A 23,175-nucleotide genomic window follows, 5' to 3' on the forward strand; every position below is an offset into this window, starting at 1 on the left:
TGAAGTGCCACATAAACCTCAGCTCCCGCTGGTCCTGTTCTCACATTTGAAAAACGAAGAATATGTGAGGAATTTGTTTTTATCCCAATGACTGCATTTAGCCTCGACCTCCATTCGAGGCCACCTGGCTCAGTTTGAAAAGAAAGCGTGCACACATACAGCGCACGCTCGCACAACACGCTGAAAGGACACAGACGCGCACACCTTCACAGCGGGCGGTCCGCTGTCATCCTTCGCTGTCGCTCCTTTCTTGCTTCTCTGTCCTAACTGATGACTTCTCCCAGCTTGACCGTTACGAGGGATATAATACCAGCCGAGAGTTCAGGAGTTCACCGCTCTAATTAATAACTCAAGGCGCGACTGCGTCCCTCTGCTGTGCCTGCAGAGGCCTCTTTCCTGCTGGGGAATTGTACTGAGGACCAAGCGAGTACGACTGCGCGGAGCCTGCAGGCATCGCTCGCAGGCTCGTGGCCTTTTCTATCCTGGTTCACCTGTTTGGTGGCAGCCAAAAGGAGCTGGAGGGTTGAAGGGGCCCTTTGGGTATGAGTGGCATAAACATCACCAACTGAGGGATGTAAATGAATAAAGATACTGCCAGCAACAAATACCAGAGGGGGCCTCGCACACACAAATCATAAAGAAGTATGACAACTGCGAGGAACGGTTTATGTCTGTATTGTTATGATAATTTTGCCGTTACTCAGGCTTGTTCCATTTCTGTGCTCTTAGGTGGGCGTTAATGGAGCCGGCAGTGACAATTTGCTTTTGTTGTAGCTGATGGATCTGTTAATATGATTGCATAAATGGATTAATAACTTTTTTTCCCCAAAAAATGGGCTTTTTCATCTCAATAATCATTTTTGTTCAAATGAAGCCTTTAATAATAAAGCAAAGTGCTTCTTCATGCATCCAGATACTCTCTCTAAATCTAGTGGAAGAACAAAAACAAGAAACGTTACATTTAGATGTTTTCAGCAAATGCACATCTATTTAATTTTGCATACATTTTGCCTAGAAGTAAATTGGCTACACTAACATGAAAGTTACTGGATTGGTGGTGTTATAAAGAAAGAAAAGCCAAAGTGTGTCGAAACAAAAAAGGCGGGGAGCTTGTGTTTTGTACTTTGGCGTCAGGATGGTTTGCATTCTTGTCACATACAGTTGGTCCCATTATTTTAGGACGTTGTCTCAGCCTTAAACGTGTGACGAGCAGGTGGGACATTTTCTTGGATCCAGCATCTGCATAAATAGTAATTCTGCATGACTCGTATTTTTTGGTCAGATTTTTTTTTCTGTCACAGGCAGTTTTTTGTCATTATTAGACATCGGACAGAGGGATGACTGGGAATGAAGGGGCTGGTGAGTGAGATGGTTGGCATCGTAAATGTCCAGGCAGCAGGAATGCTCAAGCAATGCAAAGTAATTATAATTTACTTTATGCTTTACTTTGCAGTTATACTTTGTCCCTTGCAGTCTGTTTATTTCGAGGTCTAATTATTTGCTCTGAGACATTACAACATATGGTCGGGAATTTTCAGGCTTTTACTTAAGCTCTCTATACTTAATGGAGTTTGGATGATTCACATTTCATAGCCTCTCAGTTCATCCATTGTGTCAAACAAAACATTTGAGGTAGTTTTCCTTTAATTCCACTCCCCTTTTAGGCAGCTTTCTCCTGATTGGCTGCCCCTCACAAACAGCAGGTGGGTGGGACTTTTATGCTCACGTCCAGAGTCGTGTTTTGAAATCACCGTATTAGGGGCACGCACTTCCTCCTCGGCCACAGTGTGGCTGTTTCTCAGAAAATAGAGCAAAAGCTCTGCTTTTGGAAAGCTGGTGGAAGTGTCTTCAGCATCAGTGTCTTTGTACAGTATGCTTGTGTTTTCCAGAATGACCGTTTCCAGTCTGGCATCCCTGCAGACCTTTATCGCTCCAATTCCCAGATTTCAGCTCAGAAATCACCTCCCTCCAGCTTCTCATCTCTTTCATCGTTCCAACCCGTGCAAAAGCAGAGACCACCAGCCAACCAGCTCCTCGCCACGCAGGCTGAGGGTGACCTTCTCCTGGGCGCCCTGAGGCAGTATCTCTCCGGGCATGCGTCCCTTCACAGTGGGGGAGCGAGCCCATCCGAGCGCCTGAGGACGTTCTACAGCAACAGAATAGAGAATTCTGGGCTCAAAAAGGAGACCTCGAAATCCAGACTTGTGAACATGGGAAGGCCTCAGGGGGCCTTACCCAAGGACCCACTCACGTCTGTTGATGGTATGTATTTTACCCGTGATGGATTTCATCATAGAGTCTGCAGCGTGTTTGAGATGCAAAATTCCAGGCAGGACGTCTTTCACTTTCAATCGTGTTGAAATCGTGTCAGTGTTGCCAGATATTACATAATTTTATTACAAGCAACAAGGAGAACCTGTGAGTTATGGCTTTCTTTGAGTGGACTGAACCATGCAAAATACCAGAAGTAGTGCCAGGAAGAGAATCATTCAAAGTAAAGCAAATATGAATAGAAATAAGGAAATTGTACACTTAGAATCAGATAGCATGTTTCTGTCTTAGCCTGCTGTCAGACGCTGGCTGGGTCTTCATTATAAGGAAGTCATTATTATCTTTCTTTCTGTGGCTACACTGAACACACAGGGCTTGTGGTGAAAACCACATTGTACTCTTTTCTCCATAAAGATGACCATTATTTGCATAACTTTGGAAAAACTAGCTCATAGCAAGGACCATTAAATAATTGCTATAAGGCTTTCAAAGTTAACTCAAAGGTAAACGTAATCACGTGTAGTGCGCCCAGTTCTTATGATAGTTGTAGATGTTCAACTTTCATTTTTATCCGTGCATTAAAACCTGCACACACTGACTGGCCCTCATTCTTTAACTTGGCAAACGTGTTAGCGAACATGAACTCGTATAAGCATCCAGCAAACAGAACAGCATTAAATTTAGTCCAGTGTCCACCTAATGAATATAACTCTTGTATCGACTCTGTGTCTTTTTTGAGTCCTGAGGGAAATATCTGTCTCCTAAATTCTCCACTGTGTGCTCACTAGCTAGCTAAATGTCTGCCTGCTGTTTGGTGCTGATACACAGGGCTTTCCTGATGAAAACAACTGTCTGCTGTGGCTGCTATGTGATGCCAAGTAAATAGTAAATAAGTGGACAGCTATACACCAAGCTGAAACTCGCTGTAAACCTGAAAGGAGCTCCTTAAACAGCTTTAGCTTCATTGCTGCAAATCACAGCTTTCACATCGTCACAGGAAGATACCTAAAAATATTTAATGCTGAGCTCAGAAGAGAGACAGCAGACATGAGAAGTGAGACTATTGCCTCTAATCTAAACTACATAACTGGTTTTAATGGGGACTGATTCTGCTTTTTCTTGTTTTCTCTTATAAATACACGCTCATAATAAACATGTCCAGAATTTCAAATAATGCAGCCACCATGCAATCCCAGCAATCTGTACACTGAGGAGCACAATCTGATATCCTCGTGTTGGTGTTGTTCCCAGATCATCATACTAAAGGTTGTTCCAGGATCAACATTGCAAGTGACCAATCAGAATGTTGTGATGTCATACTTTTGCGACTTCGGGAAAAACCGGCGTAAAACAAAAAACTGTACTTAAGCTGCGAGAAACTGCCTTTGTCCGCCGATCAATGGACCCTAACCCTTTAATAAACGCTAAGCAGAATTGATATTGTCCTTGCAACATTGGAATTTCACAAATGCACGAATGGGTTGGTGCGCAAAAGAATAACGTCACAATAATGTGATTGGTCACTTGCAATGTTGAACCTGGAACAACATTTTCATGATGATCTGGGAACAACACCAACACGACGATATCAGATCATCCACACTGAGGATGTCATGTCAGGCACACAGCTCTCCCACCCACCTGCTGTTCAAACCTTCTGGTCACGAGGGGCAGCCAATCAGAAGGAAGCTGGCTTAAAGCTAGTAGAAAGGCAGTTAAAACAGCTTGTTTCTGACAGAGGGTAAACTGAGTGACTTAACCAAAACCCAGCACAAGATCAATAAATATTATTTTGAACTATGAATCATACAAGTCCAAGAATACAAACATGGAGCGTGCAGTTAGAATATTTGGTCTGCTTTAATGATAATAATTTCTTTGTCTTTCATTGTTGTTTTACTTCCATCTCTCCTCCAGAGAGGTTCATCGAGAACGTTTTGAAGAATGTTGACAGGCAGCATGTGGACATGGATACGCTGACACCGCAGGATTTGGACCAGCTGTCGAGCCTGATAGCTGAGGCTCTACAGGTAGTTGATCAGGACAAGGGACTAAACAGAGGCCTGAGCCGAATGAGGGGACCGGGACCGAGAGACCTGGAAGGAGAGCTGAGTGATGGAGAAGAAGAAGCAGAAGAAGAGGAAGAGGTTCCTAGGGATGAGTTGCTGGGGAATGCTCCTACCCTGAAACCTCAGGAGAGCACTCCTGTCGCACTGGCAGCACTTCAAGGTAATTTTATAGTGATTCATTTTGTTTTTACGTAATTAAAGTATTGAGTAAGCGATGGAAAGTAAGTCTATAATACATGCATAATTGTGTAGGCTGGATTAAACAAAAAAAACGGAGCTCTCAAGTTGCCACAAAAGTGCAACATAAAAATCAATGTGAAAATAAATAAGCATCCTGTGCTCAATGCAGAACATAAACCCAGCCAGTGTTAATGGGTTATTGTCCACTGAGGCCACTCAGGCTTTGTATGTTTACACAATCACTAAAAGTGCTCAACAGATAACTAAATGATTAAAAACTGTGGTCAGACAGCAGTGGATGTGTTATTTATGTACGTTTTCTAATGTTTTTTCAGCATCAGTGAAAAATAAATTTACACAGGGGTGAATTCAGATCAGTAAAATATTAGAGAATGGTGAATTTGATTTAAGGAAATGGCCTTGAAATTTGGCGGCTTTTAGCTCTGAATGAATTTTTACATAAACCACCTCTTTTTCTGTCTGTCTGCTCCCGCTTTGAATGGAAACACAAATGTATCAATATGATTATTCTCTTTCTCCCAACAGAGCGTGACACGGAGACAGAGGAGCAAAATGTGCAGGACAAGGTAAGCAATCAGAGTAGCAGAAAGGGAAGACTTAAATGTCAAAGCAAAGGCTGACATTGTAAGCAGTTATGTAATTTATTAAACAAGGGAAGGAGATGAACCCCGCAGTTTTCAAAAGACATTTTGCAAGGGTGAACTCACTGCCCAAAGAATTTATCTAGAATCGATCAGGTTTTAGTCCCAAAGTTTTATTTGTTATACTGCTAGTATGCACTAATAATATTCTTTTTTTTATTTATTCAAATAATGAAGAAAATCTTCCACAATAAATCGGACTGATATGAACATGTGCATTTTTTAAGGAATCGGGAGAGCAGTGGATAAATGAGTGAGTTGGAATTAATTAAGGCTAAACAAGGTGAACTCGTAACAACGACGCTGTACTGATTCAGTCCTTTATACTGTAAATTAAAACCTGGGTAAAAAAAAAAAAAGTAAACTCATTAGTGTATTTCACGGATTTCTTTTATTCAAAGCAGTGGTTGAAATACTTGCATGTATAGTAGAGAGATGTGTGTCTAAAAACCCAAATGTGATTCTGCTATAAAGTTTTAAACTTTCAGCGGATAGATCACCAATAGATACTTGATTGTTTCCAAGAGGAAATTTGTCTTGGACTCTAATAAACTACTAAGCTACATAATAAAAAATAATTATGACCAGATAGAGGGGTGATTATAAGCTCTCAGCAAAGCATCAGTCAGTATGTGCGTTCTGTTTCCTCCTGATAGAGGCAACAAAGGATCTTTAAAGCCAATTTCATTTGCACTTTGACAGAACCTTGATTTTAATGACAGAGGAACATCTTAAAGTCAATGCATACCTGATTACAATCTCTGATGAAACAGAGAGTGTTTTTCTTCACCTCCAGACAGATGTGAGAACCAACCAAATCAAGAAAGTTCTGTCACTAAGGACATCAGAACGCTCGCAGGTTATGAATAACCAACAGACTGTGATGGTTACACACTACTAACCAGTTACTTTAGTGCTGCATTTTAAACAAGAAGACTTGTGCATGCAGAAATGCTTTAGTTTGACATTAAATGGATCGTGGCTGATTTAAAAGCGGAAATTTTTAATCTCTTAAAAATGTGAAAGCCCTAAAACAAGCCAATTTTTTTTTTCATGCATTTAAAATGTTTGTGTTGTCCAGACATGTGACTACAGCCATGACAACAGGTCATCACGGCAGTTTGTAAAATAGTCAGAGCCTCTCTACTGATTTGTGTTTCTGAACACGAATGCCTTTATTCCATCTGTCTCATACGTACTGATGTATGTATGTAGATATATTAGTGCTGTCAGCGTTAATCTCGTTAAAATTACGTTAATGCCATTTTAACGAGCTAACCGCGCTAACGAGCTAACCACCATGCAGCCCCACGCACGGGGCGATCTGCGGTAACTTGTTAATGGAGATTTGCCGGATTAATGCAGTTATGGCGTTAATGTAATTTTAACGAGATTAACGCTGACAGCACTAATATGTATATATATATATATATATAATTCCACATTGACATTATGTCATTATGTGTCCATAAACACAAACAAATACACAACTTTCCAATCCAGAAGACTGATGTTTATCACACAGCTTTATGTCCGATAACATGCTGATACATAACTAAATGCTGCACTACCTTTAGAGCAATAGTTATCTATTGCTGCAGTGTTTGATAAAAACCCATTCAGCTTAGTAAAAGGGATTTCGTGACTGTGGGACTGTTATTCATTTGTCCATACATCTGACTTTACAAATTAAATGTAATAGGTCATTTGATTCTCATTTTCAACTACTTTTTATTTGTGTTTTGTAGCGAAAAATATATTTATGATAAGATTTGCTGAAATCAACGGCGGAATAGAAGCAACGTCTTCTCTGTGCTTATTTCTTGTACTCATTTCTTATTTTGTTTCTGCTCGTTGAAAATTCCCTCCAGGCTGATGCATCTTGCTGCTCCCAAAAAACAATTTGAAGTTGCAAAGAAGATTGTATTTCAAAGTGCTCAGAGACAGAACAAACTATGTTTTTAGCTCACATGGCATTGCTGCTGCAGCGAGATGTAGTTCTTGACAAGACGAGCAATTACCCTGAAGCTAGGACCAGAAGAATAATAGCATATTTAAACCCTATTCAGCATAAGTCTGACAGGGTGGCTGTTCTTTGTTTCAAGGCAATTATTTCCTCATGCCTGTAGCTGCAGATCGCCAACACACTAATGTCAGCAACAGGAAAACTCCCACAAGTTCAGTTTAAAAGAAAAAGAACTTGATTCAATATTGTTTCATTAGACACTTAACAGCCACTTCATTAAGTATGCCTAACAGCACACGGTTGCTGCAAATTTGTTGGCTACAGACAAATTTCCCATTCCACCACATCCCAAAGGTACTCTATTAGGTTGTGATCTGGTGACTGTAGATCAGCGGTCCCCAACCCCCGGGCCTCGGACCGGTACCGGTCCGTGAGTTGTTTGGTACCGGGCCGCGAGAGTTGAGGCTCAGGTGTGAAATGTTTGGTTTTCAGGGTTTTTATCGGTTTTCAGCGTTATTTTGTTATCGTTTTGATCGTTAACTCGGTTTTCCTGGGTCTTTTCACGTGTGTTATGAATAAATCTTCTTTTTTTGGTACCGGTACTCGTTTTATTTTGTTGTATTTATCCGCGACACCTTAAAGGCCGGTCCGTGAAAATATTGTCGGGCATAAACCGGTCCGTGGCGCAAAAAAGGTTGGAGACCGCTGATGTAGAGGCCATCTGAGTACAGTGAACTGATTTTCATGTTAGAGATTAGTCACATGGCACCTTATCTTGCTGGAAGGTAGGCTAAACAATGCTCAGTGGATACTAAATAATCAAAAATGTGCCAAGAAAATAACTCCCACGGCATAAAACCACCAGTACCAGCCTGAACCATTGGCACAAGGTAGGATGGATCCATGCCCGGATCTCTGATGGTTTGGGGGTGCATTCGAGCCATTGGAATTAGCAGCTTGCACATCTGGAAAGGCACCTTCAATGCTAAAAGGTATACGCGGGTTTTAGAGCAACAAATGCTCCCATCCAGATGACACATATTTCAGGGAAGGTCTTGAATATTTCAGCAAGACTGTGATAAATCACATTCTTCATCTATTATTATCACACCATGGCTTCGTACAGTTTTAGAAGAGTCCAGGTGCAGAGCTAGCCTGCCACTAAGTCCAGATCTTTCAGCAACTGAAAACAATTGTAATGAAATTAAATGAAAATATGAAAAAGAGTACCCTGGACTGCTGAGCAGCTAGAATATTATATCACACAAGAATTGGATAATATACCTCTCGCAGAAGTCCTACAGCTGGTCTCCTCATTTCCTAGATGTTTATGGACTGTTTTTAAAAGAAGAATGGATGCTGCACATTGGTAAACATGGCACTGTTCTTACTTTTTTGAGACATGCTGCTGCCATCAAATTTAAAATGATCTTAAAATTGTTAACTTTCTCAGTTTACACATTTGATTGGATTTATTTTCTGTGTTCCACTGTGAATAAAACACACGTTTATGGGATTTGCAAATCATTGCACTGGTTGGGAGCAGTGCAACTTAACTAGAAAAAGCACCACACGGATTCTTTCCGTTAGGATACGGTTGCTACAGACGTTGCTTCATGTTCTTTTAGAGACACTGTCTTAAGTGTCTTAAGCTTAAAATTGAGCTCATTAGTCAGGTTTGTATTTTTTTTAATTAGGCGTCTGAAATAAATTAAGTTCTGTGTAAGAGTTGGATCACCTACTGTCTTACCAGGCTCTGTGGTGCAATGGATAGCACATTGGATTTCTATTGGTTTGTGTCAGATGAAATTCAAAGATTGTGGGTTCAAGTCTCACCAGAGTCACTTTACTACAGTGGGGGGAGAAACTTGTTCCTGCTACACGGAAGTTTTGGGGTGGCTGTGTGTAGGTCAGGTGGTAGAGCAGATCACCTACTAATTGTAAGGGTTGGTGGTTTGATCTGTCTGCTCCAGTCTGCGGGCCAAATATCCTTGGGCAAGATGCTAACCCCAAGTTGCTCTCTGATTAACCTATGAGTACGTAAGAATCTTAGATAGAAGGACTTACACAGGAAAAAAGAAAGTGAATGGGTGAGTGAGGCAAGTTATGTAAAGCGCTTTGAGTGACCAGTCTATTTACCCACGATATTTCATTGGCTCTTATTTCAGACGGAGAGTGGCAGCCTCTTCACCAAGCTTCTCGCCTACCTTGACAAAAGTTCCTTCACCGGACCTCCCCCAGCTAAAAACCATTATGACGATGCCAGTCAAACACCCAGAGGGCAGCAGGTGGGGCTGGAAAACGTCCAGAGTCGGACTAGCGAAGTAGGGGTGGCGGTGCAAAAGAAGGATACCACCCAGTCTGTAGATGAGCTGTTGGAGGTGGCAGGCTGGATCAAGGAGGTGCCACCCCCTCCTGCTTCTCTCGTGTACGATGAACCTCACAAGAAGACGATGCACGTTCCTGAGCTACAGTTGGACGTCAAAGCCAGCAAGATGAAGAAAGATGATGATGTCTTTGGCTATGTCATCACCGACACAGAGTGAGTGCAGATTTAAGGATGAACATGTAAAAGGCAAACTGCAACTGAATTTTGAAGGAGACATATTTGAAAATAAGTGGATGAAAATTAATGGGTAGGTGGATGGATGGATGGACAGTATTTGAAGATTAAAAAATCAATCAAAATTACAATTTATTTTGCATTTATCATTTATTTTCAGGTGAAATAAATACACTTTTACTGCTTCCAGAAATTTGAAAATAATATAAATTAAAAGGGTAAGTTGCAGCCAGGTGCTGTAATGAAATGGAGCTGATTAATTGATCATCAGAAAGTGTGACGACTACTTCTATTAAAGCCTCTGTAGCATTCAGGCGTGTGTTTACACAGTGCCACAGGAGATGCTGTTCGAGCAGATCCCCCCCAAAGTCAGATTGTGCAATGCTTAGAAAAACTTCCATCTCAGACTCAATAGACCTCTGTTAGAATATTCAATGTTAAAGTTCTTGACAGTAAAATTAGAAAAAGACTGAAGAAGTATCTGTAGTTTGGAAGGGTCCCCTAGGAAAACTCTTTACCTTAAAAAGAACATGGCAACATGGTTTAGGTTTGCAAACCACAATCTTCTGGAACAATGTTCTTTGGTTCAAGGAAACCAATGCACAGTGCATATCAGCAAACACTTCATACCAAGTGTCAAGCACAGTGGTGGAGGTGATTTGGGCTTGTTTTGCAGCCACAGGACCTGGGCACCTTGCAGTCATTGAGTGAACAATGAACTGTGTATGTCAGTGTATTCTAGAGTCAAATGTGAGGCAACTGTCCAACAGTTAAAGCTTGGCCCAAACTGGGCCTTGCAGAAGGATGATGATCCTGAGCACATTAGAAAATCTACAACAGAAAAAGAAGAATTAGGGTTTTGTGGCAGCAAGTCCAGGTCTCAAGGTTCCTGAAGTGCTGTGCATAAACAAGTGCTAGCAAACCTCACTGAACTGAAGGTTGGCTTTTTCATGGAATTTTCATGGCATGTCAAAATAAAAGTCTAATAACAGAAAGCCAGATGCTTGTTCAGTTTGAAAGGCAACATGTTCTAACTTATGAATCAATGTTTTTTAGTCATGTGGCTGAAATCCAACTTAACTCTGCCTTTATGTAGGTCACCAATGACCAGTGTTGGGGAGTAACGGAATACATGTACCGCCGTTACGTATTTAAAATACAAAATATGAGTAACTGTATTCTGTTACAGTTACAGCGTTACGGTTGCCATGGTTACAGGGTGACGCTCCCTCTCTGCGTGTTTCCTGGGTGAGAGAGGCCTTTTTGTTGTTGTTGTGCTAAGCTAATAGGCAGAATGCTACTGGTATAGCTCTAAAGAATGTAGCATCATAGGCAGTGTAGTCCGTGCTGCAGGGAGAATGGACTGCCATACACGTTATGTGTCTGAGCGAGGGAGGGTACGAGTACGAGCTGTCATCGAGCAAAAACGGGAGCTAGAAGCATGTAAATATAATAATAACCACTGCAGCCAAGAAGAGTGCCTGACGAGCCCAGTTGTAAGTAAGCTATTAAGACTCGACTGTACACCGTGTTCGTGTTTTCCTCCAAAAACAATAAGTTCCGTTGGAGCAGCCTTTCAACGCCTCTCTCTGTCTCTCGCTAGCAAAGTTGACCCAGACAACAAAGTAAAGCTAGTTTTCGGCTACGAGCCCAACACGAACCCGACATATTAGTCAGAGGTCCCTTTACTACGGTTCGGAGCCGCGGACCTTCAGTAACAGTAATAAATCACAGCAATAGTACATTCATGTAGTTGTAAACAGCATGATAATATATTAAGTAATCCAAAGTATTCAGAATACATTACTCTCATTGAGTAATGTAACGGAATACGTTACAGAATACATTTTGGGGCATGTATTCTGTAATCTGTAATGGAATACATTTTAAAAGTAACCTTCCCAACACTGCCAATGACCCACTTGGATGTTGAAGAGGTTGAAAAATGTAGAAAGTAAAAATTTTTATCTCAATTTTCAAAATGCATATCTCGAGTCTAGAGCCTATACAGAAACTTTCTTTCACCTTTGTTTTGGGTAATCCACAGTAGCGATCAACCAGCTTTTTTCACAGTAGGTGAAGCAAGAAATGTGCTTTCCACGTGACAAATTGCAAACCCTCGTTCTTTGTCCCTGCAAATTTTACCCAGAATGCAACAAGAGCACACTGCTGGGCATCTTTTTCCTTCTTTCTTACTCACACAAAGGACAGGGTCGTTTCCATATTGATTCCTCTGTTCCTCAAGTCTGAGGTTGAAGTTCTTTAGAAATCCTCTTTCCTGTGTCTGGTTTTGAAACTCCTTGCTCGCCTTTCAGCTGAAGCGGGTGTAATTCTCGCTCAGGGTCTTTGGCAAGTCTCTTTCATTTTGTCCTTACATCCTGTTACTCGACACTGAGCTATACAACAGAAGAGCCTTAAATGTTATGTTATAGAGGAAAAACATCTCTGGGATGTTGGTGTAGAGGTCCGACTCAAGGCTTTCATATGCTGAATGAAGGAATTTTTATTTAAGCACAATATGATGTCCGTTTTAGTCCAAGCTTTTTCTTTGAACTTACTTTACGTTACTCAACTGTAGCATACAGATCATTACGGTATAAATAGGAAACCCAATTTCTAATCACCATGGTCTTCAAAAGCCCATTTCAGTAAGGTTGAATGATTCTTCTCTACCCTATAGAGCCGCTTAGTGTCACAGCTGCTCTTGAGAATCAAATGTATTTATGTTTTACAAGAAAGAGAAATTCTAAATTAGACGACTTGTGTTTATGAAGTGCGGAAAAAGTTCAAGGCAATAAAAAGTGTCAAATATGCGAATGCAAAATGAAATGTTGCAATGTTAAGGCGCTTTGGTTGCAGCTCATGAGCACCAATCGATCGTCAATCTTAAGGTCAGTAGTGTAATCCCCGGCTCCCGTGGGTCGGTGCGTTGAAGTTTCTCTGGGCAAGATCCTGAATGCCAAAGTGTCCGCAGTGTATCTGTCAGGGTGTGTGCATTATAGTTAGACAACACTTAAAGACCTTGTAGTGTTCAAATGTTATTCCTCTCCTCTCCAAACAGACCTTTGATAACTGAAGTAAAAATACTGTGACTCTAGCTTAAACAAGACTAGCCTCAGCTACGGCTGCTTTCCGCATGTGAGAAAACCTCTTGGTGCTAAAGTAAAGCGTTATTTCTTAGTTTTGTATTAAGTGTTGGATTTAGACTCACCTGACCTCCCCATACATCATACACAAGTATAAACACTGATAACACAGGACAAATGTGTGTACTACTGACTGACAGATTTATCACTTATAATGGGGTGGCTGTAGCTCAGGTGGCAGAGCAGGTCAGCCACTAATCAGAAGGTCGGTGGTCCGATCCCAGGCTGCCTCCTGGGTGCATGCCAAATATCTTGGGCAAGATACTATGTTTGCCCCATGTTTGCCTACTGGTGGTGGTCAGAGGGCCCGGTGGCGCCTGTGTCCGGCAGCCTCGCCTCTGTCAGTGCGCCCCAGAGCACTGGGCTGTGGCTACAATGTAGCTTGCCATCACCAGTGTGTGTGAATGACTGAATGTAGTGTGAAGGACCTTAGGGACTAGAAAAGCGCTATATGGCGCAGGCCATTTACCATTTGTTGCTATCTGCAGACGATGCCACAAGGTGGGGCTGCAAAAGGATACCTTTGTATCTCTGCGACGGCTGCAGCATCTAACAGTATGAGATGAAAGATCTTATCAACGGGTTAGATTTGTATTACTCTTTGTTTTCTGTAGATTCTCTTAACATTTTAACTAAATATATGGTTAAAAGAACAATTACAAAGCACCGGGTTTTCTTCTGTGGAGCCAGAACCAAGTAATTTTTTTTAATTTGAAAAAAACTTTAGCTCACAAAAACTACTTTGACAGTGTTGCAGAAATTCTGACGGCAACCTTTAACATCAAGGTTGAGCTCCTGTAACTTTATGAAACAGGCTCAGAGGCTGCTTTGCTCTGATCCTAGGTGAACAGCTGGAAGGTTTAAGATGTGCTCAGTCACTTTTGCACCGCAGATGTCAGAGTCTTCAGTGTACTCAGCAGATTCCTCTCTAACCCTTTACAGTGACTCTTCAAAGTGACTCTTGACATTTCTATGAGATTGCTGAACTTCAAAAGAACACCAAAGTTGTCCTTGACAGTTCACTTTGTGTCAAACCTCTTCTTGAGAGTGAAGTGCAGCATCAACCACAACATGGAAAAATGCCACTTCGCAATGTGCCAGTAAGGAAAAGGCCCTTGAAAGAATGTCTTCTTGTGAAACAAGCCATCTTCTCAGCCAGACTAGTCTCAGTAGCCACATCTTTCCCCACAGCTTTTTGTGAAATGAGAAAACCTTGGACATTTTTCCTTGCTACGTCTGACTACAGGGACAGAGTGTTGAAAACTAATGTATTAAACCAAACAACAAGCAGAAGATGATAAAAGCAGAGGAATACAGTGAGAGTCTGGGCCACCAGAAGTCATCTCTAGCTTTTTAAAGAACATCTGATTTGTGCTGTCAGGTACCTGACTGCTCCATGTCATACTGTGATTTAGCAGTAAAGTCAGCAAGCTTTAGGGTTTCTTTAGATCAAAGAATCCAGTAATATCTCTTGATACTTTTTAACTACTGGCAATAACAAAAACTATGTATTAACACCATTTAATGTTGATACATAATTCACAGATGCTTCTTGTTTCCTCAAACATGGTTGCATACAGTACTGTGCAAATTTCTTATTTCTCTGAGGTGACATTAGACATTAGGGAAATGGGAAATACATGCAGCAGTTTATTGAAACATGTAAACACACAAATGAATAATATGGTACAAATGAAAGTCATTAATTGGTATGACCACATTTGTTCTTCAACATAGCTTGAACTCTGGTTCTTGAATTAGGTGCCTTTTTATTCTTGATGATTCACAGATCAGTGTTAAGTAAATTTAATAAGACATCTTTAAAAGATTACAAGAAAGTCTGGATGCTTGGAAGCAAAATACTAAGAAATAAAGACTTTTGCTCAGTACTGTAACTCCTTCAACACTGCATTAACCAAAGGCACACCTAACTCATAATTTAAGAACTCGCAGTAAAATTGTTTAACTCAACAACCATTTTTCCTCTCCACTTCAAGCTGGGCCGCTGAATCACTGTGAACTCTAAATGCGTTGCTGAATTTGAGGTTCTTTGAATAAACGTTTTTCATATTTTGGCTTAAAGCTACTGAAATGCTCTGTACTGAGGTTGAGTCCCTCTCCAAAACAAAGCTGTCACCGTAGGAATAAAAATATATGAAATGCAGGGCCACATGCGAAACAAGATCGATGTGATGACATTTTGGCGCAGCGTCTGAGGTGAAAGCTGATGGCAGGAGCATCCTGGTGGTTTTAGAGTATCATCTCCTGTGGCCTGGGGAGAGGAGGAAGAGGAGGAGGACAGGGTGATTCATGACAGCTGGAGGAAAACACCTGCTGCTCAAGACACACGCACGCACGCACGCACACTCACTCACTCACTCACACACACACACTCTTTACTCTCTAATTAGTACTTTGATGTAAAATATGCATAAAAAGCTCCAGTGTAATTCCTTTAATGATAATCTATAATTTTAGGATTTGATGAGAAGTCCACAATCAAGCCAGAATTTGTTGCCTTAACCTGAACCTGTTATCTAACTGTTATCACATGTTTCCAATTACTCATGATACAAGTCAAAATCTCTGTAGACCAGCAGAGGTTTCATTTTTTTAATTAATTTTTTAGTTTTCATTTTCTGTTGGCCCCATATGTATTTATATGTTATATCCAGAAATATCCCGACGTCTCTGTTTCTATTTTTCATGCCGCTGACTTGACATTTGTTCCGTCTTACTGACAGCATTCTCCTTAGTTGTCATTATTACTGATCAGACTTGGGCATGACAGTCTGCCTGTACTGTTTTTCTCCTGATTCGCTCTCATGTACTTGCTGAGGCAGCTCATAGTAGAGTGATCAGTGGAGAAGCCCTGAAGGGAAGGGATGTCTTTGATGTTTGAAGAAATAGCCTTTCTTTTGTTCAGTGAAACCTCTGGCTTTCCTATTACTACATGCAGCAATCCTCTCCTCAGGCGCTTCTGTCCCCAAACAACAGGAATCCGACTGGGGTCTGCAGAAGATGGATAGATCATATTTTCCTGGTGAGCAATATACTCTGGACTACTCGAATAATGACCAAGCAACCTTTATTTACACGTTGGAGTGAACAGCGAGTGTAACTTTCTCCATTTTGGACCATCTGTTTCCTGGAAGTTTCCAAATAGTTTGTCCTACACATGTGTTATACTGTGTGAGAAAATACTCACAAATACACAAAAAATGTTTGCAGGAAGATTAATTGATTTTGCTGTGAATAAACTAAATATTAGACATTTAAAAGGTTTGAACTTAGTAGTACTTTGACTACTCTCACGCTGAAAATAGTTATAATAACAGTTTGAATAGTATCAGCATATGAATTTGATATTCGTCCCAGTAGTTACCCTCCTCTACCTTCATGCATTCTAAGTAGACTGTTACTATCTTTTGATTTTAGCAGTACTGTTATAAAACATGGTGGTAAATCTTGTATTAATGCTGCCGATGTAGCTTTGTAACATGTGCATTACACTTTAAAATTGATGCTTTTTAAATGACGATCCTTTCCTAACACTAAGTCCTTATGCTCAAAATAAAAAACAATGCAGCTGTTGATGGATAAATGGATTGATGTGAAATTATATTGCTATCTGAATCTGGAAAACACAGTGCCAGCTCCCGAGTTGAGGCGTATAGTACCTGTCAAGTATCCATCCCTCCCCACTGATGCTTAAAATGGAAAACATAATTTGATATCCAAATTAGTTTTTTCTTGTCTAATGAAACATTTGCACAATGTCTTGTGCTAACCCTGCGCAGTAGACGTTGAGACATGACAACAATGACCACTAGACGAAAGGTCGTCAAATGGGGTTTATACTCAGGAGTCCATGGATATCTTCATTAAATTTCATATTAGATTATCCAGTAATTGTTTAGACTTTTTTTAGAGTAATATAATTCAGGGTAGCACAGAGAATAATCCTGTTATTTTTGTGTATTTGTGCAAAAGTTCCTTCTCAACTTTGGTAATTATTGCCTTTGGATTCAAAGTAGGGCTGGGCGATATGACCCAAAATTCATATCTCGATATTTTTTAGCTGGGTGGCGATATAAGATATATATCTCGATATTTCTTTAAAGCCATAAGTTAAGAACAAAAAGAGAGTTCTTAGTCACACTGTGTCCCAGATGTCACACAGGCATTTTTATTTACAGACAGCATAGATTTACATGAAGAAATTACTCAAAAATAAATTATCAGCATTTATTAAATAATCATGCTCCATAAATAAAAGAAAACAATGTTGTTTTTGTGCATAACAAAAAGCTCATAATTGTGCAGTCAAAATGTAAACTAACACACACTGAGCATAATAACAAAGACAGATTTCACAGCTGCTCTGTTCCCAACTTCTGCTGTGTGACTGACAGCCTTGAGTTTGAAATCCTCTTTGTAACCATGTCTCTTAACAGGTGCCATTTATGGCCCTTATACACACACAATACGGTAATATTACGTTGAAGCACGGTACGTATCACTTCGCGAGGCTCCAGACTACGGTAGCCGTAATGCTCCGACAATCTATCAAGCGCTGCATCTCCGTAGCTTACCAAAGTCGTACTAAAACATTTTTTGACAGATTGCTGAGCGCCGTGTACCACCTAAAATCGGTTTGCGGTCAGTAAGCACAACCAGAATTCATACATAAGGCGCGCTGTCAACTTTTGAGAAAATGAAGGGATTTTAGGCCGTGCAGCCCCTGTGGGCTGTCGTTAGCATGGTTAGCTCGTTAGCGCGGTTAGCTTGGGCTGCATGTCGTTAGCATGGTTAGCTCGTTAGCGCGGTTAGCTCGCTAACACGTTGACGCCATCCAGCCCCACAACTGGCTAACGGAGATTTGCCGTGTCCATCTTGTAGCTGCCTGCAGGTGAAGCTATGGGGGAGGAGGGGGAGTTGTGTTCAGTGAAGGAGAGGCGAGGCCGAGTAACGTTGCGTAGAGACAAAAGTGGACGAAAGAGAGGCAAACTTGTGGCTCCACAAGTATAATTATAACGTAACATAGACTATATCGATATAAAGGATATTGTCACATCTTATATCTCGTATGAAAATATATCGATATTTTTTTAAAAACTCGATATATCGCCCAGCCCTAATTCAAAGTCATTTGTCCAGCTGTTGCCCCATGGAAAAGCCAGATCATCATCAGATGTGCAAGTACAGGCCTGTACTTGCTGCTGTACTGTTATCAGTTTTCATTTTCCCTGAAATTGTGTAAGAGTGAGATGGAAGGAAATATAGAATAAAAATAATCAAAGCGTCTCTCTGCGAGAAGAAATCCTGCCGAGGCAGGCTGTCGTATCTGAGTGGGATCATAACCCAACACCCTGCATGCTGCAGAGCTAATGTAAAAGCTGCTGTGAGGTCTCCATTGTAGCTATCAACACTCAGGATCTGCAGGCAGAGTGATCGCTGATGTCAGATCTGAAGCAGCTGCTCTGCACAGTGAAGACTGACTCAGGCTGTGGGCTGTTGAAGCTGCTGTCTGCTCTCCAGGCTGAGAGGGGAGACAAATCATAGGCTGTCAGTACATTTTCATACATAGCAAGTCTCATTTTTATTAACTGTGATTCAGCCACATTCAGTCATTTTCTCTTATAGTCAAAGAAAACAGTTAAACTCATGATCCCTAAGACGTTAAAATTCTGTAAACAGGTGCAATTCATTTATTTTTATTTGGATTTGACTCTGAAGCTGACAGTCATATTTGATCATAAATGATTGTTTATCTGGTCACATGTCCAGTGCACAGCTGCTAATTTTCGTAATTAAGTGCATTTAAAAATTGAGTGATTTGCACAATTTGCAGCAAAACTCTTTCTCAGCTTAAGCTGTATTTCCAGAAATGTGCAGATATCCTGCAGATGTCTGGAAGTGTCTGCTTTCCTTGTTTGAATTCCGCAGAGGAGACTTAGAGGAGGTCAGATGAGTCCACAGCAGACAGGAAGCAATTAGCTTGGAGTTGGGATATTGAGCTTTAATTATGGTCTCACAGATGCAAACACATGCCACGCACAACCTCTCCCCGTCCCATTGGCCCTAAGCATGCACAGAGGCTTTGGTAATTTAGTGCTTAATTTGTTATTCCCTTATTTCGCTGCCATTTTTCTCACGGTTTGGTGAAATGGCAGCGAGTTTCCCCGTCTAAGTTTTACTACGTTATCATCAAACGCAAAACTATGTATTAAAGAAGAGGTCATTTAAAGCCAAATTGATGTTTTCGTGTTTCTTAACCTGTCATGAGTCATGTCTGCATCCCGTCTTGTTTTATTTTGAAAGTCTTGTTTCTCTGTTCATTGTGCTTAGTGTTACTTTTCCCTGTGGTGTCATGATGTGATTCCAGTCAGCTGGTTTTCCCATGTGTTTCCACTTCCTCTGATCACCCTCTGTGTGTATTTAGTTTTTGTGTGTTGATTCAGTCGTTGCCAGGTCGTCTGTTTGGTTTCACGTCATGTCTCAGAGTTCTTCTTACTGATCAGGTTTGTGTTCATGTTCGGTTTATTTCAGTTCCATGTCTCTCGTCGCAGTTTTCATAGTTATTTACTTATTTCCCAGTTTAGGTGTCAGGTTAGGTTTTGCCATGTTCACGCTTGCTTTGTTTTTGTGTTCACGTTTTATCAGCCAAATAAACTGCTCGGTTTTTGTTTAAACTCGGTTCCGTCTCCTACCGTGTCTGCATTTGGGTCCCACTATTCACTCGAAACACAGTCAGCTCCCTGCTGACCGTGACATAATTGACATTGCATGCTTTTTGTATTGGCATTTCTGTTGTCATAGCATTATTTCTTTAACTACACCTTTTGTGTCTGTGTGCTTTGCCTGTTACTTCTAGTCACATCCTATTTTATTTTGGTAATTTGTTTTCCTTGTTGATTTCCTTCCTGCCTTTAATGGCTTCACCTGTGTCACATTAGTAGGTATTCTTTAGCCTTTTTTAACCTTTTTGCCTCACTTATTTCCCTTGTGCTCCTTTAATCATTTAAATCTTTGCTTTAGTTTTACTATTTTATTGAATTAGCTTTTGTTTATTCCCAGAGTGTTTAGTCACCTTTTGTTTGTTTACAAATAAGTTTTGGATTCAACGTTTGTTCCTTCACTCACCCATGTCTGCATCTGGGTCCTCATTCTGATATATCAAAACATATATATCATAACATGTCTAAGAAGTTTGCACAGATGGCATTCTCATTTATAGAAGCATAGATGTTTCCTTCCTAAGTTACTTTAAAAATAAAGAAAAGTTTGCTTTTGAAAATATCCAGTAAAGAAGTTTGTGTTGGGAGGATTACATCAGCTTTACTTGATTTAAAGTAGTTAAAATCTATTGCAATAGAGTATGTGTCAAACAGTATGAGCCAATGCCATTAACATGGCTGTCTATCCAAAAATATGCATATATGCCAGAACAGCAGATCAGGGTTCAGTATGAAGTGTTTTTCTCCTTTTAGATCGAGGTAATCCTCAGCTGTGAACAAAACAGAGGTCGTTTTTATTGTTGAATACTGCCAAAGTAATTTTATGTGCTAGAAAATGCTGTAAAGCATAAAATGATGGAGCGGGCAGTGATGATATCAAGCTCTCTGCCTGTGACCTTTGTGACCTCTTCAGCGTTCACCTCGCTGGCAAACGGCACTTCCCACCTCTCTATCTCACACTTATCTGAACTCACCTGGGAGCTTTGTGGAAAACTGCTTTTATGTCTGTATTTTCTGGTTCAGTCCGTCAGCTAGTGGGTTTAATGATACAGTGATATGTCTGGAGACCTTCCCCATGTCCAGTATGTCTTATAGATCAGCGGTCCCCAACCCCCGGGCCACAGACTGAGTCATTTGGTACCAGGCTGCGAGTTCACTTTTTCTAAGATCCCACTAACATGGGCTGAGGGATCAGTCAGTGACTCACTGGAAACCGGAGCGTGCTGAAGAAAAATGTGAATTGCTGGAGGCTGTTTGCAGTTTGTGTGAAATCAATTGCTGAAGCACCAGTGACATATTCCTAGAGACTAGTCAGTAACCCCACGACAGGCTGTCTAGGGGTTGCTGGCAGTCGCTAGGTAAAACTGGCTGTAAAGATTTATGTGCTGAAAAACTTTCCTTTAGTCACAGATTACCTGTAGTTTGCATGAAAGATCCCGACTTGTCTGCAGCACTTGCTCTGCTTAGCGAGCTGTAGTGAAACTGAGAAAAACGGGACATAAACCGGAAATTGAGACTGTCTTCGTTTCACGGAACGGCCAGCTGAGGCATTTAGGTGCTTATTTTGTGCACCACAACCTTTCGGATCAACTTCACCTAAACACAGCCAGCAACCTCCAGCAACCACTCACCTGTTTACACCTTTCTTCTGATTGGCTCCTCCTTGCAAAAAGATGGTTTTGGTGGTAGATGGTCGGGGCCTATGTGCTAAAAGCCACAGCTGTTTGTCTAAAATAACCATATTAGGAATATCGCCAGTGAAGAGCAATCTACAGAAAATAAGGAAAACCTTTAAAATTACCTGATAAATCACTAAAAGGAAAAATAACTTGTTTAAAGCCTGTTCTATAAAAAACAAATTGCACAGTAAATTGCACCTGTTGTATGTTTAACTTTTAATTTCTGATCCCTTCTTCTCTTCCTGCCCTGCATTCTTCTTCTTCATCGTCATCATCAGTGGGCTCCAGACAGACGAAGGCCTCCACCTGATGAAGATCCTGGCTAGAATGGCGAAAATCCAGATGACTGATTTCGCTGAGCTCTCGTATGTACATCTGTTTTTGTGTTTTTTTTAATCTTCTGGTCACACTCCAATATGAAAACGTAGTGCACTCACTGTGTTAATGGTGCTTTTTCTTACTGGAGTCTGGGGTGAAAATCACAGTCTAACCTAATGTGATGGGTTTTTTTTCTCAAAGCTTAAACATTTCATTTTCGCACTGCATTAAAGGAATATAAAAAGAACCACAAACTGGCACGTTTACTGCATTTGAGGCTCTTAATAATACGCTCCTATTGAGAAATGATCAAGTCACACCTGTTCCAGTTCGGATGCCAATAAAGTCTGTTTACAACAGAGCTCGAACACTGGAGGTGACACGTTTCCTGCATGCAAGCAAAAACCCTGAAATAGAAGCTGAATACTTTCTTATTGAAATAAAGCCTGTCGTTCAGTGATCCAGAAACAACCTAAAGCTTCACGAATTGACCACAAAGTTCTTGCAACTCGATCATCAAATCTTAATCCACATGTTGAACCACATTGTAAGGATCTCCAGCCAAGTCGGGGATTTGTTCACTTCTTTTCTTCTTGATAAAAGTCTCAGTGCTCAGATTTATCATGAGCTGCACCACAAAGATCTGACTTAAGCCCCTATTTATTTCCATTGTATATTCTGCCATTAGATACGATTATTAGTAGTTTCAAAACCATTTCCAGTAATCTGTATGCTGATGACGCTCAACTGTATCTCTCATACAAACCTTATGAATTATCTGTTTTAGTTGATTGGTGTAATGCAACTAATAGTTGGATAGCAAATAACTTTTTGCAGTTTAATGAAAACAAGACAGTCTCTAATTTATTTATTTTTATTTTTTGCTCCAATAAGTATTATTCAAATTGGACAGTGTCTGGGTTTTTTGTCATTCACTGTAGATGCTAACGCGGAGAATCTTGGGTTAGCTTCCATCTTTGGCTTTTAAGAAATAGTGCTAAACTTAGGACTGCTGTCTGAAAAACTGAACTGGAGATGCTCGTTCATGCCTTCATCCCCTTCCACTTAGATTGTAGTAATGCTCTGTCTAAACAGGGTTGTCCAACTCCTGGCCCAAGGGCCGGTGTCCTGTAGGTTTTAGACCTCACCCTGGGTAAACACACCTTCAAGACATGTTGAGGAGGTAATTTAGCCATTTAAATCAGCTGTGTTGGATCAAGGACACACTGAAAACCTGCAGGACACCGGCCCTCGAGGCCTGAAGTCGGACAGTCCTGGTCTAAAGCATCTAATAATCTCCTCCTGTCTGTCCAAAATTCTCTTGCAAAGGTTCTTATGAATTCTGTCATGTCTTACCATTGTTAAAGCATCTACACTGGCTTCTAATCAAATGCAGGTGTCAGTTTAAAATCTTGATTCTTACTTTTATTGCCTCTATGTCCAGACACAGCCAGCCTCCCTTCCGCTAAAGATGGAGCAGTGTGTGTTAGCTCGAGACAGATGATTCTGTCACGTTCCTTATCATCAAGCGAATATTGGATTAATCTGAGCAGTACGAATCCTAGCTGGGAAGACATTGTT

At 40.8% G+C, this 23,175-nt stretch overlaps 2 protein-coding genes and 1 non-coding gene across 7 annotated transcripts in view; all 3 read left to right on the forward strand.

Moving 5' to 3' along the window:
• The window catches only part of esyt2a (extended synaptotagmin-like protein 2a), a 243,679-nt gene that overhangs the window by 122,703 nt on the left and 97,801 nt on the right, over positions 1 to 23,175 (forward strand). The gene's annotated exons all lie outside the window — the stretch shown is intronic.
• LOC146497234 (receptor-type tyrosine-protein phosphatase N2-like) overlaps positions 1 to 23,175 on the forward strand; it is a 236,970-nt gene that overhangs the window by 52,919 nt on the left and 160,876 nt on the right. For 3 of the 5 annotated variants that reach the window (XM_085139282.1, XM_085139280.1, XM_085139285.1), the window contains exons 6-10: positions 1,872 to 2,262; positions 4,189 to 4,500; positions 5,067 to 5,107; positions 9,317 to 9,690; positions 21,555 to 21,641. In XM_085139282.1, coding sequence (XP_084995408.1) covers positions 1,872 to 2,262; positions 4,189 to 4,500; positions 5,067 to 5,107; positions 9,317 to 9,690; positions 21,555 to 21,641 — 1,205 coding nt within the window. The remainder of the gene's footprint in view (positions 1 to 1,871; positions 2,263 to 4,188; positions 4,501 to 5,066; positions 5,108 to 9,316; positions 9,691 to 21,554; positions 21,642 to 23,175) is intronic. The other 2 variants (XM_085139281.1, XM_085139283.1) reach the window with 1 other exon arrangement.
• trnar-ucu (transfer RNA arginine (anticodon UCU)) lies at positions 8,901 to 8,992 on the forward strand. The gene is given in 2 exon segments: positions 8,901 to 8,937; positions 8,957 to 8,992. It is a non-coding gene; the product is annotated as a tRNA-Arg (tRNA).

The sequence above is a fragment of the Neolamprologus multifasciatus genome, chromosome 18 (genome assembly GCF_963576455.1).
Source record: "Neolamprologus multifasciatus chromosome 18, fNeoMul1.2, whole genome shotgun sequence".
NCBI lineage: Eukaryota > Metazoa > Chordata > Actinopteri > Cichliformes > Cichlidae > Neolamprologus > Neolamprologus multifasciatus.